Raw genomic sequence first — 20,703 nt, 5'->3', positions numbered from 1 at the left:
ATTTGTGGTGTCTGGTGTATCTGTGGTGTCTGGTGTATCTGTGGTGTCTGGTGTATCTGTGGTGTATCTGTGGGGTCTGTTGTATCTGTGGTGTCTGGTGTATCTGTGGTGTATCAGTTGTGTCTGGTGTATCTGTGGTGTCTGGTGTATCTGTGGTGTATCAGTTGTGTCTGGTGTATCTGTGGTGTATCAGTTGTGTCTGGTGTATCTGTGGGGTTTGGTGTATCTGTGGTGTCTAGTTAGCCTGTGGTTTGTCTGGTGTATCTGTGGTGTATATATGGTGTCTTTTGTATCTGTGGTGTATCTATGGTTTATCGTTGGTGTCTGGTGTATCTGTCATGTCTTGTGTATCTGTGGTGTCTGTTGTATCTGTGTTGTCTGGTGTATCTGTGGTATATCTGTGGTGTCTGGTGTATCTATGGTGTATGGTGTATCTGTGGTGTCTGGTGTGTCTGTGGTGTATCTGTGGTGTCTGTTTCTGTGGTGTATCTGTGGTGTATCTGTGGTGTCTGGTGTATTTGTGGTGTATCTGTGGTGTATATGTGTTGTATCTGTGGTGTCTGGTGTATCTGTGGTGTATATGTGGTGTATCTGTGGTGTCTGGTGTATCTGTGGTGTATCTGTGTTGTATCTGTGGTGTCTGGTGTATCTGTGGTGTATCTGTGGTGTATATCTGGTGTATCTGTGGTGTATATCTGGTGTATCTGTGGTGTCTGGTGTATCTGTGGTGTCTGGTGTATCTGTGGTGTATCTGTGATGTCTGGTGTATCTGTGGTGTATCTCTGGTATATCTCTGGTATATCTGTGGTGTCTGGTATATCTGTGGTGTATATGTGGTGTATCAGTTGTGTCTGGTGTATCTGTGGTGTCTGGTGTATTTGTGGTGTATCTGTGGTGTATATATGGTGTCTGGTGTATCTGTGGGGTTTGGTGTATCTGTGGTGTCTGGTGTATCTGTGATGTCTGGTGTATCTGTGGTGTCTGGTGTATCTGTGGTGTCTGGTGTGTCTGTGGTGTATCTGTGGTGTCTGGTGTATCTGTGGTGTCTGGTGTATCTGTGGTGTCTGGTATATCTGTGGTGTCTGCTGTATCTGTGGTGTCTGCTGTGTCTGTGGTGTCTTGTGTATTTGGGTCTGTAATGTGTGTCAGGATCATGTCAGTTATTTCTGCTGTTCACTGGACTAGGATCCAGTCTCAGTTTATCTTTATATGTTTCTTTGTTTGGTGACTCTCAGAACTTTCCATTCTTCCATCTATCACAGTAACTGTAAAGGCACATCCAGGTAGAACACATGTTGCTGTTACACAACTACTCAGTGTTAAAGAGTTGTACAGCTCTGCCTCTCTCTAACTGTCTCTCCCCCTGGCAGAGTGCAGCAGAGTTCTGTCCAGTCAGTGAAGGGGTCGGAGTTCATACCTAGCCAGCTGCTGCCGCCGAGAGTCAAGAAGTACCTGGCCATGGACCCTGACACCAATGAGGTCATTGGATACATAGTTCCTGTCTTCAGGACCAGGTGGAGTACTGACATTATGTCTGTTGTCCTGTCTGTAGTCATAGGATATGTCCTCCCTGTCTTTAGCACCAGGTGGGAGACTGTTGTCAGGGTTACTATAGCTGGGATATAACATAGTACCATTGACATGTTTCAGATAGACTTTACTCTGAATGATGTAGTGTTGCCAGTATTGTCTGTTTTCATACAGCATGCGCCTGTTGTCTGTAGCCATGAGTTTGGGGATGTTTAGGTTTAATTTATTGATAAACAACAATACAGATAAAAACTAATGAATAAACGGTGTGCAGGTGTAGTTGGAAGCCCAGGGGCTTGTATAAAAACCACACCACAAAAAAACTATATACAATACATAAGTACAAAAATAAAAAGGTTTGTTAAAACAGATAACAAAACCTACTAATCATAAATGTATAAATTAATTGATCAGTAATCACGAAAAAAAACGAACAGTATTTGTTTTGTTTAAATGTGTGCATGTGAGTGTGTGAGAGTTGGGCTATATGGAGGAGATTACTGAGTAGTTTGGTTCATCAGGCTGACCCCCAGTCTTACCTTTAAGTTATTGAGGATGATTATGTTTTGGCAGTGTGAAGATAAGAATTCTGTATCTGATAGAGAATTGACTATGAGAGGTGGGGCAGTGGGGAGGGTGAAGGTTATTGCAGTGTCTTGTTTTATATAGATGGATTTGGAATTAACCTGGAAGAATCCATTGAATGGTTTAGATAAAATGTCTGGGAGATATGAGTATTTGTAGATGAAACTTTTCATCCATTTCATTCCCACCAATTGAGATTCTGGCTCCTTTTTTACAATCTTACTAGTGCATACAATAAAGTTGGATTTTTTAACATTTAAAGATAACTAGTTTATCTGGAACCATCCAGAAAATGTGTCCATGCCTGAGTTGGCTTCATTAATTACTGAATCAACATTTGTGTGTGATAAAATCTAATTGGTATCATCAGCAAAGAGAAGGGGAAGTATGGTAGGAGACACAGAAGCAAGGTCATTAATATAGTTTAGGAATAACAAAGGTCCAATTATCCAACCCTGTGGCACACCACAGGATATCGTGGCCCTGGTAGATGCACAGCTGTTTGCATAAACAAATTGCTCTCTATCATAAACATAACTACAGTTCATTCGGAAAGTATTCAGACCCCTTGACTTTTTCCACATTTTGTTACGTTACAGCCTTATTCTAAAATGGATAAAAAAAAACATGTAATTCTCATCAATCTTCACATAATACCCCATAATGACAAAGCAAAAACAGGTTTTTAGATTATTTTTGCACAAAATAAAAAAATTAAACACTGAAATATCACATTTACATAAGTATTCAGACCCTTTACTCAGTACTTTGTTGAAGCACCTTTGGCAGTGATTACAGCCTCGATACTTTTAAGGTATGACGCTACAAGCTTGGCACACCTGTATTTGGGGAGTTTCTCCCATTCTCTCTGCCAGGATTCCTCCAGATGTCACGCTGGGCATTCAGGCCAAAGAGTTCAATCTTGGTTTCATCAGATCAGAGAATCTTGTTTCTTATGGCATGAGAGTCCTTTAGGTACCTTTTGGCAAACTCCAAGCGGGCTGTCATGTGCCTTTTACTGAGGAGTGGCTTCCGTCTGGCCACTCTACCATAAAGGCCTGATTGGTGGAGTGCTGCAGAGATGGTTGTCTTTCTGGAAGATTCTCCCATCTCCACAGAGGAACTCTGGAGCTCTGTCAGTGACCATCGGGTTTTTGGTCACCTTCCAAATTTCTTCCATTTAAGAATGATGGACGCCACTGTGTTCTTGGGGACCTTCAATGCTGCAGACATTTTCCGGTACCCTTCCCCAGATCTGTACCTCGACCAATCCTGTCTCGGACCTCTACGGACAATTCCTTCTACCTCATGGCTTGGTTTTTGCTCTGACGTGCACTGTCAACTGTGGGACCTTATATAGACAGGTGTGTGTATTTCCAAATCATGTCCAATCAATTGAATTTACCACAGGTGGACTCCAATCAAATTGTAGAAACATCTCAAGGATGATCAATGGAAACAGGATGCACCTGAGCTCAATTTCGATTCTCATAGTAAAGCGTCTGTATACTTTTGTAAATAAGGTATTTCAGTTTTTTATATTTAGTACATTTGCAAACATTCTAATACCTGTCATTATGGGGTATTGTGCGCAGATTGATGAGGAAATAAAAAATAAATACAAATGTTTGAAAAGGCTGTAACATAACAAAAAGGGAAGGGGTCTGAATACTTTAGGAATGCACCGTATATAGCCAATTATATGTATATTCATAAACCGTAATAATGTAATATTTCATCATCAACCGTGTCAAATGCTTTGCATACATCTAAAAAGATGCCAAGAGCGTATTCATTGTTGTTAAAGGCTGTAAATATTTTATCCACAAGTTGCAAAAGAGCCATATCTGGGAAGTAGATTTTACGAAAACCATATTGGTGCTCATATAGAATACAGTGTTAAAACCATATTGGTGCTCATATAGAATACAGTGTTAAAACCATATTGGTGCTCATATAGAATACAGGGTTGGAACCATATTGGTGCTCATATAGAATACAGTGTTGAAACCATATTGGTGTTCATATAGAATACAGTGTTAAAACCATATTGGTGCTCATATAGAATACAGTGTTAAAACCATATTGGTGCTCATATAGAATACAGGGTTGGAACCATATTGGTGCTCATATAGAATACAGTGTTAAAACCATATTGGTGCTCATATAGAATACAGTGTTAAAACCATATTGGTGTTCATATAGAATACAGTGTTAAAACCATATTGGTGCTCATATAGAATACAGTGTTAAAACCATATTGGTGCTCATATAGAATACAGTGTTGGAACCATATTGGTGCTCATATAGAATACAGTGTTAAAACCATATTGGTGCTCATATAGAATACAGTGTTGGAACCATATTGGTGCTCATATAGAATACAGTGTTAAAACCATATTGGTGCTCATATAGAATACAGTGTTAAAACCATATTGGTGTTCATATAGAATACAGTGTTAAAACCATATAGGTGCTCATATAGAATACAGTGTTAAAACCATATTGGTGCTCATATAGAATACAGGGTTGGAACCATATTGGTGCTCATATAGAATACAGTGTTAAAACCATATTGGTGCTCATATAGAATACAGTGTTAAAACCATACTGGTGTTCATATAGAATACAGTGTTGAAACCATATTGGTGCTCATATAGAATACAGTGTTGGAACCATATTGGTGCTCATATAGAATACAGTGTTGGAACCATATTGGTGCTCATATAGAATACAGTGTTGGAACCATATTGGTGCTCATATAGAATACAGGGTTGGAACCATATTGGTGCTCATATAGAATACAGTGTTGAAACCATATTGGTGCTCATATAGAATACAGTGTTGAAACCATATTGGTGCTCATATAGAATACAGGGTTAAAACCATACTGGTGTTCATATAGAATACAGTGTTAAAACCATACTGGTGCTCATATAGAATACAGTGTTAAAACCATATTGGTGCTCATATAGAATACAGTGTTAAAACCATATTGGTGCTCATATAGAATACAGGGTTGGAACCATATTGGTGCTCATATAGAATACAGTGTTAAAACCATACTGGTGTTCATATAGAATACAGTGTTAAAACCATATTGGTGCTCATATAGAATACAGGGTTGGAACCATATTGGTGCTCATATAGAATACAGTGTTGGAACCATATTGGTGCTCATATAGAATACAGTGTTAAAACCATATTGGTGCTCATATAGAATACAGTGTTAAAACCATATTGGTGCTCATATAGAATACAGTGTTAAAACCATATTGGTGCTGATATAGAATACAGTGTTGGAACCATATTGGTGCTCATATAGAATACAGTGTTGAAACCATATTGGTGCTCATATAGAATACAGGGTTAAAACCATACTGGTGTTCATATAGAATACAGTGTTAAAACCATACTGGTGCTCATATAGAATACAGTGTTAAAACCATATTGGTGCTCATATAGAATACAGTGTTAAAACCATATTGGTGCTCATATAGAATACAGGGTTGGAACCATATTGGTGCTCATATAGAATACAGTGTTAAAACCATACTGGTGTTCATATAGAATACAGTGTTAAAACCATATTGGTGCTCATATAGAATACAGGGTTGGAACCATATTGGTGCTCATATAGAATACAGTGTTGGAACCATATTGGTGCTCATATAGAATACAGTGTTAAAACCATATTGGTGCTCATATAGAATACAGTGTTAAAACCATATTGGTGCTCATATAGAATACAGTGTTAAAACCATATTGGTGCTCATATAGAATACAGGGTTGGAACCATATTGGTGCTCATATAGAATACAGGGTTGGAACCATATTGGTGCTCATATAGAATACAGTGTTAAAACCATACTGGTGTTCATATAGAATACAGTGTTAAAACCATATTGGTGCTCATATAGAATACAGTGTTAAAACCATATTGGTGCTCATATAGAATACAGTGTTGGAACCATATTGGTGCTCATATAGAATACAGTGTTAAAACCATACTGGTGCTCATATAGAATACAGTGTTGGAACCATATTGGTGCTCATATAGAATACAGGGTTGGAACCATATTGGTGCTCATATAGAATACAGGGTTGGAACCATATTGGTGCTCATATAGAATACAGGGTTGGAACCATATTGGTGCTCATATAGAATACAGTGTAAAAACCATATTGGTGCTCATATAGAATACAGTGTTGAAACCATATTGGTGCTCATATAGAATACAGTGTTAAAACCATATTGGTGCTCATATAGAATACAGTGTTGGAACCATATTGGTGCTCATATAGAATACAGTGTTAAAACCATATTGGTGCTCATATAGAATACAGGGTTGGAACCATATTGGTGCTCATATAGAATACAGTGTTGAAACCATATTGGTGTTCATATAGAATACAGTGTTAAAACCATGTTGGTGCTCATATAGAATACAGTGTTAAAACCATATTGGTGCTGATATAGAATACAGTGTTGAAACCATATTGGTGCTCATATAGAATACAGTGTTAAAACCATATTGGTGCTCATATAGAATACAGTGTTAAAACCATATTGGTGCTCATATAGAATACAGGGTTGAAACCATATTGGTGCTCATATAGAATACAGTGTTAAAACCATATTGGTGCTCATATAGAATACAGTGTTGGAACCATATTGGTGCTCATATAGAATACAGTGTTAAAACCATATTGGTGCTCATATAGAATACAGTGTTAAAACCATATTGGTGCTCATATAGAATACAGTGTTGAAACCATATTGGTGCTCATATAGAATACAGTGTTAAAACCATATTGGTGCTCATATAGAATACAGTGTTGGAACCATATTGGTGCTCATATAGAATACAGTGTTAAAACCATATTGGTGCTCATATAGAATACAGTGTTGGAACCATATTGGTGCTCATATAGAATACAGTGTTGAAACCATATTGGTGTTCATATAGAATACAGTGTTAAAACCATGTTGGTGCTCATATAGAATACAGTGTTAAAACCATATTGGTGCTGATATAGAATACAGTGTTGAAACCATATTGGTGCTCATATAGAATACAGTGTTAAAACCATATTGGTGCTCATATAGAATACAGTGTTAAAACCATATTGGTGCTCATATAGAATACAGGGTTGGAACCATATTGGTGCTCATATAGAATACAGTGTTAAAACCATATTGGTGCTCATATAGAATACAGTGTTGGAACCATATTGGTGCTCATATAGAATACAGGGTTGGAACCATATTGGTGCTCATATAGAATACAGGGTTGGAACCATATTGGTGCTCATATAGAATACAGTGTAAAAACCATATTGGTGCTCATATAGAATACAGTGTTGAAACCATATTGGTGCTCATATAGAATACAGTGTTAAAACCATATTGGTGCTCATATAGAATACAGTGTTGGAACCATATTGGTGCTCATATAGAATACAGTGTTAAAACCATATTGGTGCTCATATAGAATACAGGGTTGGAACCATATTGGTGCTCATATAGAATACAGTGTTGAAACCATATTGGTGTTCATATAGAATACAGTGTTAAAACCATGTTGGTGCTCATATAGAATACAGTGTTAAAACCATATTGGTGCTGATATAGAATACAGTGTTGAAACCATATTGGTGCTCATATAGAATACAGTGTTAAAACCATATTGGTGCTCATATAGAATACAGTGTTAAAACCATATTGGTGCTCATATAGAATACAGGGGTTGAAACCATATTGGTGCTCATATAGAATACAGTGTTAAAACCATATTGGTGCTCATATAGAATACAGTGTTGGAACCATATTGGTGCTCATATAGAATACAGTGTTAAAACCATATTGGTGCTCATATAGAATACAGTGTTAAAACCATATTGGTGCTCATATAGAATACAGTGTTGAAACCATATTGGTGCTCATATAGAATACAGTGTTAAAACCATATTGGTGCTCATATAGAATACAGTGTTAAAACCATATTGGTGCTCATATAGAATACAGTGTTAAAACCATATTGGTGCTCATATAGAATACAGTGTTGGAACCATATTGGTGCTCATATAGAATACAGTGTTGGAACCATATTGGTGCTCATATAGAATACAGTGTTGGAACCATATTGGTGCTCATATAGAATACAGGGTTGGAACCATATTGGTGCTGATATAGAATACTGTCACGATCGTCTGAAGGAGGAGACCAATGCGCAGCGTTGCGAGTGAACATGATGACTTTATTAACTTAAAGCAACCACGAAGAAAACAACAAATGACGATCCGTGAAGTTCTATACTGAATACTACTAACAGCAACAAAGAAACAATAACCCACAACACAAAGGAGAAAAACACACAGAATATATATGGCTCCCAATCAGAGATAACGAGCCGACAGCTGACACTCGTTACCTCCGATTGGGAGTCATCGACCAATCACCACATGACACAAACAAATGAAACTCACCCCATCCCCAACACCACCAAATGAAATACACCCAAACACATGAAAATGAACAACCCTGGCTCAATATAAACGTCCATAGAGCCAGAGTGTCACAGTACCCCCCCCTAAAGGTGCGAACTCCGGGCGCACCAACATCAGGACTAGGGGAGGGTCTGGGTGGGCGTCTGTCCATGGTGGCGGCTCTGGCCCCGGTCGTGATCCCCACCCCACCACAGTCACAACCTGCTTCGGTAGCCTCCCAATGACCACCCTCCACCTAACCCCACCTGGACTAAGGGGCAACCCCGGACTAAGGGGCAGCATCGGCCTAAGGGGCAGCACCGGGATAAGGGGCAGCACCGGGCTACGGGGCAGCACCGGACTACGGGGCAGTACCGGACTAAAGGGCAGTACAGGACTAAGGGGCAGCACCGGACTCAGGGGCAGCACCGGACTCAGGGGCAGCACCGGACTCAGGGGCAGCACCGGACTCAGGGGCAGCACCGGACTCAGGGGCAGCACCGGACTCAGGGGCAGCACCGGACTCAGGGGCAGCACCGGGCTAAAGGGCAGCACCGGACTAAGGGGCAGCACCGGGCTAAGGGGCAGTACCTGACTAGATGGCGGATCCTGGCTGGCTGGCTCTGGCGGATCCTGGCGGGACGGCTCTGGCTGATCCTGGCGGGACGGCTCTGGCTGATCCTGGCGGGACGGCTCTGGCGGATCCAGGCTGGACGGCTCTGGCGGATCCTGGCTGGACGGCTCTGGCGGATCCTGGCTGGACGGCTCTGGCTGATCCTGGCTGGACGGCTCTGGCTGATCCTGGCTGGACGGCTCTGGCGGATCCTTGCTGAACGGCTCTGGCGGATCCTGGCTGGACGGCTCTGGCGGATCCTGGCAGGACGGCTCTGGCGGATCCTGGCTGGCTGACGGATCTGGCGGATCCTGGCGGGCTGACGGATCTGGCTGCTCGTGGCTGGCTGACGGATCTGGCTGCTCGTGGCTGGCTGACGGATCTGGCTGCTCATGGCTGGCTGACGGATCTGGCTGCTCATGGCTGGCTGACGGGTCTGGCTGCTCGCGGCTGGCTGACGGATCTGGCTGCTCATGGCTGGCTGACGGATCTGGCTGCTCGTGGCTGGCTGACGGATCTGGCTGCTCGTGGCTGGCTGACGGATCTGGCTGCTCATGGCTGGCTGACGGATCTGGTTGCTCATGGCTGGCTGACGGATCTGGCTGCTCGTGGCTGGCTGACGGATCTGGCTGCTCATGGCTGGCTGACGGATCTGGCTGCTCCTGTCTGGCGGAAGGCTCTGGCTGCTCCTGTCTGGCGGAAGGCTCTGGCTGATCCTGTCTGGCGGAAGGCTCTGGCTGATCCTGTCTGGCGGAGAGCTCTAGCGGCCCCGGTCTGGCGGACGGCTCTGAAGGCTCATGGCAGACGGGCGGCTTTGCAGGCTCAGTACAGACGGGCAGTTCAGACGGCGTTGGGCAGACGGACAGTTCAGACGGCGTTGGGCAGACGGGCAGTTCAGACGGGCGTTGGGCAGACGGGCAGTTCAGACGGCGTTGGGCAGCCGGGCAGTTCAGGCGCCGTTGGGCAGACGGGCAGTTCAGACGGCGTTGGGCAGACGGGCAGTTCAGACGGGCGTTGGGCAGACGGGCAGTTCAGGCGCCGTTTGGCAGACGGCCAGTTCAGGCCGGGCTGGCGACGCACATCGTGGACCTGGTGCGTGGAGTAGGAACAGGCCGGACTGCACCGGGAACACCCACCACTGGCCTTAACTGGGGATCAAGAACGGACCGGACCAGACTGGGAACACACTTCAGTCTCTCATGCCGTGCCACAACAACTTCCCTCCCTCTACTCGCCAATGGCTCCCGTAATCCGATAGCCTTCTCTCCTTTTCTCCCTGTGGCAGCCTCCTGCTGCCCAGGCGCCCAAGCCATGTGCCCCCAAAAAATTTTTGGGGAGTAACCACGGGCTTCCAGCCTCGACTCCGCGCTTCCTCTTCATACCACCTCCTCTCGGCTGCAGCTGCCTCCAGCTCTTCACGAGGGCGGTGATATTCCTCCTCAGACCACCTCCTCTCGGCTGCAGCTGCCTCCCAGCTCTTCACGAGGGCGATGATGTTCCTCCGGTTGTGCCCAAGGACCCTTTCCAGCCCGAATCTCCTCCCATGTCCAAAAGTCCTTAGGAGGCATCCATAACTCCTGTGTCCAGACCCTTGCTCCTGGGACGCGCTGCTTGGTCCTTTTTTTGGTGGGTTATTCTGTCACGATCGTCTGAAGGAGGAGACCAATGCGCAGCGTTGCGAGTGAACATGATGACTTTATTAACTTAAAGCAACCACGAAGAAAACAACAAATGACGATCCGTGAAGTTCTATACTGAATACTACTAACAGCAACAAAGAAACAATAACCCACAACACAAAGGAGAAAACACACAGAAATATATGGCTCCCAATCAGAGATAACGAGCCGACAGCTGACACTCGTTACCTCCCGATTGGGAGTCATCGACCAATCACCACATGACACAAACAAAATGAAACTCACCCATCCCCAACACCACCAAATGAAATACACCCAAACACATGAAAATGAACAACCCTGGCTCAATATAAACGTCCATAGAGCCAGAGTGTCACAAATACAGTGTTAAAACCATATTGGTGCTCATATAGAATACAGGGTTGGAACCATATTGGTGCTCATATAGAATACAGTGTTGGAACCATATTGGTGCTCATATAGAATACAGTGTTGGAACCATATTGGTGCTCATATAGAATACAGTGTTGGAACCATATTGGTGCTCATAGAATACAGTGTTAAAACCATATTGGTGCTCATATAGAATACAGTGTTAAAACCATATTGGTGCTCATATAGAATACAGTGTTAAAACCATATTGGTGCTCATATAGAATACAGTGTTAAAACCATATTGGTGCTCATATAGAATACAGTGTTGGAACCATATTGGTGCTCATATAGAATACAGTGTTGGAACCATATTGGTGCTCATATAGAATACAGGGTTGGAACCATATTGGTGCTGATATAGAATACAGTGTTGGAACCATATTGGTGCTCATATAGAATACAGGGTTGGAACCATATTGGTGCTCATATAGAATACAGTGTTGGAACCATATTGGTGCTCATATAGAATACAGTGTTGGAACCATATTGGTGCTCATATAGAATACAGTGTTGAAACCATATTGGTGCTCATATAGAATACAGTGTTAAAACCATATTGGTGCTCATATAGAATACAGTATTGGAACCATATTGGTGCTCATATAGAATACAGTGTTGGAACCATATTGGTGCTCATATAGAATACAGTGTTGGAACCATATTGGTGCTCATATAGAATACAGTGTTGAAACCATATTGGTGCTCATATAGAATACAGTGTTAAAACCATATTGGTGCTCATATAGAATACAGGGTTGGAACCATATTGGTGCTGATATAGAATACAGTGTTGGAACCATATTGGTGCTCATATAGAATACAGGGTTGGAACCATATTGGTGCTCATATAGAATACAGTGTTGGAACCATATTGGTGCTCATATAGAATACAGTGTTGGAACCATATTGGTGCTCATATAGAATACAGTGTTGAAACCATATTGGTGCTCATATAGAATACAGTGTTAAAACCATATTGGTGCTCATATAGAATACAGTGTTGGAACCATATTGGTGCTCATATAGAATACAGTGTTGAAACCATATTGGTGCTCATATAGAATACAGTGTTAAAACCATATTGGTGCTCATATAGAATACAGTGTTGGAACCATATTGGTGCTCATATAGAATACAGTGTTGGAACCATATTGGTGCTCATATAGAATACAGGGTTGGAACCATATTGGTGCTCATATAGAATACAGTGTTAAAACCATATTGGTGCTCATATAGAATACAGTGTTGGAACCATACTGGTGCTCATATAGAATACAGTGTTAAAACCATATTGGTGCTCATATAGAATACAGTGTTGAAACCATATTGGTGCTCATATAGAATACATTGTTGAACCATATTGGTGCTCATATAGAATACAGTGTTGGAACCATATTGGTGCTCATATAGAATACAGTGTTGAAACCATATTGGTGCTCATATAGAATACAGTGTTGGAACCATATTGGTGCTCATATAGAATACAGTGTTGGAACCATATTGGTGCTCATATAGAATACAGTGTTGGAACCATATTGGTGCTCATATAGAATACAGTGTTGAAACCATATTGGTGCTCATATAGAATACAGTGTAAAAACCATATTGGTGCTCATATAGAATACAGTGTTAAAACCATATTGGTGCTCATATAGAATACAGTGTTAAAACCATATTGGTGCTCATATAGAATACAGTGTTGAAACCATATTGGTGCTCATATAGAATACAGTGTTAAAACCATATTGGTGCTCATATAGAATACAGTGTTGGAACCATATTGGTGCTCATATAGAATACAGTGTTAAAACCATATTGGTGCTCATATAGAATACAGTGTTAAAACCATATTGGTGCTCATATAGAATACAGTGTTGAAACCATATTGGTGCTCATATAGAATACAGTGTTAAAACCATATTGGTGCTCATATAGAATACAGGGTTAAAACCATATTGGTGCTCATAGAATACAGTGTTAAAACCATATTGGTGCTGATATAGAATACAGTGTTGGAACCATATTGGTGCTCATATAGAATACAGTGTTGGAACCATATTGGTGCTCATATAGAATACAGTGTTGAAACCATATTGGTGCTCATATAGAATACAGTGTTAAAACCATATTGGTGCTCATATAGAATACAGTGTTGGAACCATATTGGTGCTCATATAGAATACAGTGTTAAAACCATATTGGTGCTCATAGAATACAGTGTTAAAACCATATTGGTGCTCATATAGAATACAGTGTTGGAACCATATTGGTGCTCATATAGAATACAGTGTTAAAACCATATTGGTGCTCAGTGTTGATTTAAATGTTTCAACATTCTCTTTTACACCCATTTTTCTAGGATTTTAGAAACATGGTAGGACAAATACTGGGCGATCATTTGTAAAATATTTTGGATCCCCAGATTTATAGAGGGGGATAACCTTTTCAATTTTCAGATCTTTAGGAAAAATATCAGTTTGCATAGATTTGGTGAAGATGTACGTTAGAGGCTCAGTGATTGAGGAAGACTCTGATTTCACCAAAGAGGCCCCAATCTCATCATAACCTGCTGCTGGTACCTTTAATTTACCAATGACCTCCATCACCTCCATCACCTCCATCACATCAGGAGGATCAATTTGAAGCAGAGAAGGGAAATGTCCCTTAATGTAATCCAAGTGATTTACATCAGTTTTCTCTATTTTATTTGACAGAGAGGAACCCACAGTCACAAAGAAGTTATTAAATTCACATGAAATAACATCAGAATCACTATAGGTTTTATTTCCAACAATAAATTGAGATGGGATATTTGTAGATGTTGTTTTCTTATTCAACAGTTGATTGATGATTTTTCAAGTTGACTTTAAATTATTTAAGTATTCTTGGAATTTGTTAGTTAAATATATTTTTGGGATATCTGAAGTAATTTGTTCTTGGTGCTCATATATTCAGGGGAGAGGGATTTGTGAGAAACCTCCAAATCAAATCAAGTTGTATTTTTCACATACGCCGAATACAACAGGTGTAGACCTTACAATGACTTACATGCCCTTAACCAACAATGCAGTTTTAAGAAAGAATACCAAAAAAATCACAAAGAAATACAATATCAAATAATACGAAATAAAAGTAACAAATAATTAAAGAGCAGCAGTAAAATAACAGTAGGGAGGCTATATACAGGGGGTACCGGTACAGAGTCAATGGGAAATAACAGTAGGGAGGCTATATACAGGGGGTACCGGGACAGAGTCAATGTGAAATAACAGTAGGGAGGCTATATACAGGGGGTACCGGTACAGAGTCAATGGGAAATAACAGTAGGGAGGCTATATACAGGGGGTACCGGTACAGAGTCAATGGGAAATAACAGTAGGGAGGCTATATACAGGGGGGTACCGGTACAGAGTCAATGGGAAATAACAGTAGGGAGGCTATATACAGGGGGTACGGTACAGAGTCAATGGGAAATAACAGTAGGGAGGCTATATACAGGGGGTACTGGTACAGAGTCAATGGGAAATAACAGTAGGGAGGCTATATACAGGGGTACCGGTACAGAGTCAATGGGAAATAACAGTAGGGAGGCTATATACAGGGGGTACCGGTACAGAGTGAATGGGAAATAACAGTAGGGGAGGCTATATACAGGGGGTACGGTACAGAGTCAATGTGAAATAACAGTAGGGAGGCTATATACAGGGGGTACCGGTACAGAGTCAATGGGAAATAACAGTAGGGAGGCTATATACAGGGGGTACCGGTACAGAGTCAATGGGAAATAACAGTAGGGAGGCTATATACAGGGGGGTACCGGGACAGAGGCTATGTGAAATAACAGTAGGGAGGCTATATACAGGGGGTACCGGTACAGAGTCAATGGGAAATAACAGTAGGGAGGCTATATACAGGGGGGTACCGGTACAGAGTCAATGGGAAATAACAGTAGGGAGGCTATATACAGGGGGTACCGGTACAGAGTCAATGGGAAATAACAGTAGGGGAGGCTATATACAGGGGGTACCGGTACAGAGTCAATGGGAAATAACAGTAGGGAGGCTATATACAGGGGGTACCGGTACAGAGTCAATGGGAAATAACAGTAGGGAGGCTATATACAGGGGGTACCGGTACAGAGTCAATGGGAAATAACAGTAGGGAGGCTATATACAGGGATACCGGTACAGAGTCTGTGGGAAATAACAGTAGGGAGGCTATATACAGGGGGTACCGGTACAGAGTCAATGGGAAATAACAGTAGGGAGGCTATATACAGGGGGTACCGGTACAGAGTCCATGGGAAATAACAGTAGGGAGGCTATATACAGGGGGTACCGGTACAGAGTCAATGGGAAATAACAGTAGGGAGGCTATATACAGGGGGTACCGGTACAGAGTCAATGGGAAATAACAGTAGGGAGGCTATATACAGGGGGTACCGGTACAGAGTCAATGGGAAATAACAGTAGGGAGGCTATATACAGGGGGTACCGGTACAGAGTCAATGGGAAATAACAGTAGGGAGGCTATATACAGGGGGTACCGGTACAGAGTCAATGGGAAATAACAGTAGGGAGGCCATATACAGGGATACCGGTACAGAGTCAATGGGAAATAACAGTAGGGAGGCTATATACAGGGGGTACCGGTACAGAGTCAATGGGAAATAACAGTAGGGAGGCTATATACAGGGGGTACCGGTACCGAGGCAATGTGCGGGGGCACCGGTTAGTCGAGGTAATTGGGGTAGTATGTACAGTTGAAGTGGGAAGTTTACATACACCTTTAGCCAATTACATTTAAACTCAGTTTTTCACAATTCCTGACATTTAATCCTCGTAAACATTCCCTGTTTTAGGTCAGTTAGGATCACCACTTTATTTTAAGAATGTGAAATGTCAGAATGATAGTAGAGAGAATGATTTATTTCAGCTTTTATTTCTTTCATCACATTCCCAGTGGGTCAGAAGTTTACATACACTCAATTAGTATTTGGTAGCTGAGTAACTGAGTCAGGTTTGTAGGCCTCCTTGCTCGCACACGCTTTTTCAGTTCTGCTCACACATTTTCTATAGGATTGAGGTCAGGGCTTTGTGATGGCCACTCCAATACTTTGACTTTGTTGTCCTTAAGCCATTTTGCCACAACTTTGGAATTATGCTTGGGGTCATTGTCCATTTGGAAGACCCACTTGCGACCAAGCTTTAACTTCCTGACTGATGTCTTGAGATGTTGCTTCAATATATCCATATAATTTTCCTTCCTCATGATGCCATCTATTTTGTGAAGTGCACCAGTCCCTCCTGCAGCAAAGCACCCCCACAGCATGATGCTGCCACCCCTGTGCTTCACGGTTGGGATGGAGTTCTTCGACTTGCAAGCAACCCCCTTTTTCCTCCAAACATAACATTTTACATTTGAGTCATTTAGCAGACGCTCTTATCCAGAGCGACTTCCATAACAATGGTCATTATGGCCAAACAGTTATATTTTTATTTCATCAGACCAGAGGACATTTCTCCAAAAAGTACGATCTTTGTCCCCATGTACAGTTGCAGACCGTAGTCTGGCTTTTTAATGGCGGTTTTGGAGCAGTGGCTTCTTCCTTGCTGAGCGGCCTTTCAGGTTATGTCGATATAGGACTCGTTTTACTGTGGATATTGTCACGCTCGTCGGGAACAGAGGAGGATCAAGGCGCAGCGTGGAATGCGAACATTTTATTATTATAAAGTATCACACGAACAAAACAACAAAACGAAAACGTGACGTCCCTGGTTACATACACAAACCAACACGGAACAAGAAACCACACCAAATGAATGCCTAACGGTTACTTAAGTATGGCTCCCAATCAGAGACAACGAGCTACAGCCATCTCTGATTGGGAGCCACCCTGGCCAACATAGAAATACAACAACTAGAACAAACACAAATGAAAACTCACACCCTGGCTCAACATACTAGAGTCCCCAGAGCCAGGGCGTGACAGTACCCCCCCCTAAAGGCGCGGACTCCGACCGCGCCAACCAAATACCACAGGGGAGGGACCGGGTGGGCACTCCGCCTAGGCGGTGGATCCAGCTCCGGGCCTGATCCCCGCTCCCTCTCCAACCCCCCAAAGTATCCCTGGTCCGGTCTGGCCCCGCTGGCCGGAGCTGGACTGCACACTGGTGGAGCGGATTGCTCTAGCTCCGGCGTGAAGCATCTGAACAGGCACGGGACGTGCCGGACTGACGACGCACACCACTGGCTTGGTGTGGGGAACAGGCACGGGCCGTGCCGGGCTGACGACGCACACCACTGGCTTGGTGTGGGGAGCAGGAGCGGGCCGGACCGGGCTGGCGATGCGCACCATTGGCTTGGTGCGGGGAGCAGGAACGGGCCGGACCGGACTGGTAACACACCCCAGTACCTCTCGCCGTGCCTCTACACCTTCCATCCCCTCTTCGACCAGTGGCCCCCGTAACCTGGCGGCCTCCTCTGCCAACCCGCTGGGCCGCTCTGTTGCGGTCTCCTGCTGGCCCGTCGTCCACGGCGTTAGCCCCCCCCTAAAAAAATTTCGGGGCGTCTCTCCTACCCGTGGACCAGGTCTCCATGTCCCTCGCCAGCCTTTCGCCCTTCTGCTTCCATGTCAAGCCCTTCTCTTCCTCACCCGGCTTGACCCAGTCGAGGAGGCGAAGGAGATCTGCTAGAGATCTCCCTGGCGATGGCTCCTGGACACGCTGCTTGGTCCAGTCTTGGTGGTTTCTTCTGTCACGCTCGTCGGGAACAGAGGAGGACCAAGGCGCAGCGTGGAATGCGAACATTTTATTATTATAAAGTATCACACGAACAAAACAACAAAACGAAAACGTGACGTCCCTGGTTACATACACAAACCAACACGGAACAAGAAACCACACCAAATGAATGCCTAACGGTTACTTAAGTATGGCTCCCAATCAGAGACAACGAGCTACAGCCATCTCTGATTGGGAGCCACCCTGGCCAACATAGAAATACAACAACTAGAACAAACACAAATGAAAACTCACACCCTCAACATACTAGAGTCCCCAGAGCCAGGGCGTGACAGATATAGATACTTTTGTACCTTTTTCCTCCAGCATCTTCACAAGGTCCTTTGCTGTTGCTCTGGGATTGATTTGCACTCTTCGCACCAAAGTACGTTCACCTCTAGGAGACAGAACGCGTCTCCTTCCTGAGCGGTATGATGGCTGCATGGTCCCATGGTGTTTATACTTGCGTGCTATTGTTTGTACAGATGAACGTGGTACCTTCAGGCGTTTGGAAATTGCTCCCAAGGATGAACCAGACTTGTGGAGGTCTACAATTTTTTTTCTGAGGTCTTGGCAGATTTATTTTGATTTTCCCATGATGTCAAGCAAAGAGGCACTGAGTTTGAAGGTAGGCCTTGAAATACATCCACAGGTACACCTCCAATTGACTCAAATGATGTCAATTATCCTATCAGAAGCTTCTAAAGCCATGACATCATTTTCTGAAATGTTCCAATCTGTTTAAAGGCACAGTCAACTTAGTGTATGTAAACTTCTGACCCATTGGAATTGTGATACAGTGAATTATAAGTGAAATAATCTGTCTGTAAACAATTGTTGGAAAAATTACTTGTGTCATGCACAAAGTAGATGTCCTAACCGACTTGCAAGCCTGCAGGACTTGCTTTTTGGAGTGTGGTGTCAAAAAAGCAGTGCACCTCTTTATTACGGACAGACCTCTCCCCATCTTTACAACCATTGTATCTATATGTTTTGACCATGATAGTTTACAATCTAAGGTAACGTCAAGTAATTTAGTCTCCTCAACTTGTTCAACAGCCACACCATTCATTACCAGATTCAGCTGAGGTCTAGAAGTTAGGGAATGATTTGTACCAAGTACAATGCTCTTAGTTTTAGATGTGTTCAGGACCAGTTTATTACTGGCCACAAATTCCAAAACAGACTGCAACTCTTTGTTAAGTGTTTCAGTGACTTCATTAGCTGTGGTTGCTGATGCGTATATGGTTGAATCATCAGCATACATGGACACACATGCTTTGTTTAATGCCGGTGGCAATACATTGGTAAAAATAGAAAAGAGTAGAGGGCCTAGAGAGCTGCCCTGTGGTACACCACACTGTACATGTTTGACATTAGAGAAGCTTCCATTAAAGAAAACTCTTTGAGTTCTATTAGATAGCTCTGAATCCACAATATGGCAGAGGTTGAAAAGCCATAACACATACGTTTTCTCAACCACAGGTTATGGTCAATAATATCAAAGGCTGCACTGAAATCTAAGAGTACAGCTCCCACAGTCTTTTTATTATCAATTTCTTTCAACCAATCATCAGTCATTTGTGTCAGTGCAGTACATGTTGAGTGCCCTTCTCTGTAATCATGCTCAAAGTCTGTTGTTAATTGTAACTCGTTTCAGGAAACTAGGCATATGTCTTGTGTCACTACTTCACAGGAGCACCATTTGAATGTAAACTTTTTTTAAAATCAAAATGCGTTTTTGGCAGAAATGCCTTCTGGAACGTGTGAACTTTCATGTGTCTTAATAACAAACTTGTATGCCATCTGTAAATACGAATAAAATTGTTAAATTACGAGCCTAGTTGGTTTAGCCACGGAAAAAGACAGTAACCTTCCCGCTAGCCATGATTGGCTGAGATAATGAGTGGGCTGGACATGCCGAGAGATGAGTTCAGATTGGTCTACCATGTAGCTCGCTTCTGTCTATAATATGAGCTGGTCAGTACAGTGAGGGAAAAAAGTATTTGATCCCCTGCTGATTTGGTAGAGCATGGCGCTTGTAACGCCAGGGTAGTGGGTTCGATCCCCGGGACCACCCATACGTAAAAATGTATGCACACATGAATGTAAGTCGCTTTGGATAAAAGCGTCTGCTAAATGGCTTATTATTATATTATTTTGTACGTTTTCCCACTGACAAAGAAATGATCAGTATATAATGTTAATGGTAGGTTTATTTGAACAGTGAGAGACAGAATAACAAAAAAAAAATCCAGAAGAACGCATGTCAAAAAATTTATAAATTGGCAGATGTGTTGTTGCCTACCCTTACCACCTGGGGGCGGCCCATCAGGAAGTCCAGGATCCAGTTGCAGAGGGAGGTGTTTAGTCCAAGGGTCCTTAGCTTAGTGATGAGCTTTGAGGGCACTATGGTGTTGAACGCTGCGCTGTGGGCAATAAACAGCATTCTCACATAGGTGTTCCTTTTGTCCAGGTGGGAAAGGGCAGTGTGGAGTGCAATAGAGATTGCATCATCTGTGGATCTGTTGGGGCGGTATGCGAATTGGAGTGGGTCTAAGGTTTCTGGGATAATGGTGTTGATGTGAGCCATGACCAGCCTTTCAAAGCACTTCATGGCTACAGACGA

The 20,703-nt window shown here is 42.8% G+C and overlaps 1 protein-coding gene across 1 annotated transcript in view; it reads left to right on the top strand.

Annotated features, from left to right (window-relative positions):
• Nucleotides 1-20,703, top strand: part of LOC121580517 (M-protein, striated muscle) — a 171,639-nt gene that overhangs the window by 13,356 nt on the left and 137,580 nt on the right. The window contains exon 3 of the mRNA XM_045224866.1: nt 1,371-1,514. Coding sequence (XP_045080801.1) covers nt 1,459-1,514 — 56 coding nt within the window. The 5' untranslated portion in view covers nt 1,371-1,458. The remainder of the gene's footprint in view (nt 1-1,370; nt 1,515-20,703) is intronic.

Source organism: Coregonus clupeaformis, chromosome 14, assembly GCF_020615455.1.
Source record: "Coregonus clupeaformis isolate EN_2021a chromosome 14, ASM2061545v1, whole genome shotgun sequence".
Lineage (NCBI taxonomy): Eukaryota > Metazoa > Chordata > Actinopteri > Salmoniformes > Salmonidae > Coregonus > Coregonus clupeaformis.
Note: the sequence above shows the minus strand (reverse complement) of the source record. Positions and strands in the feature narration are given on the sequence as shown.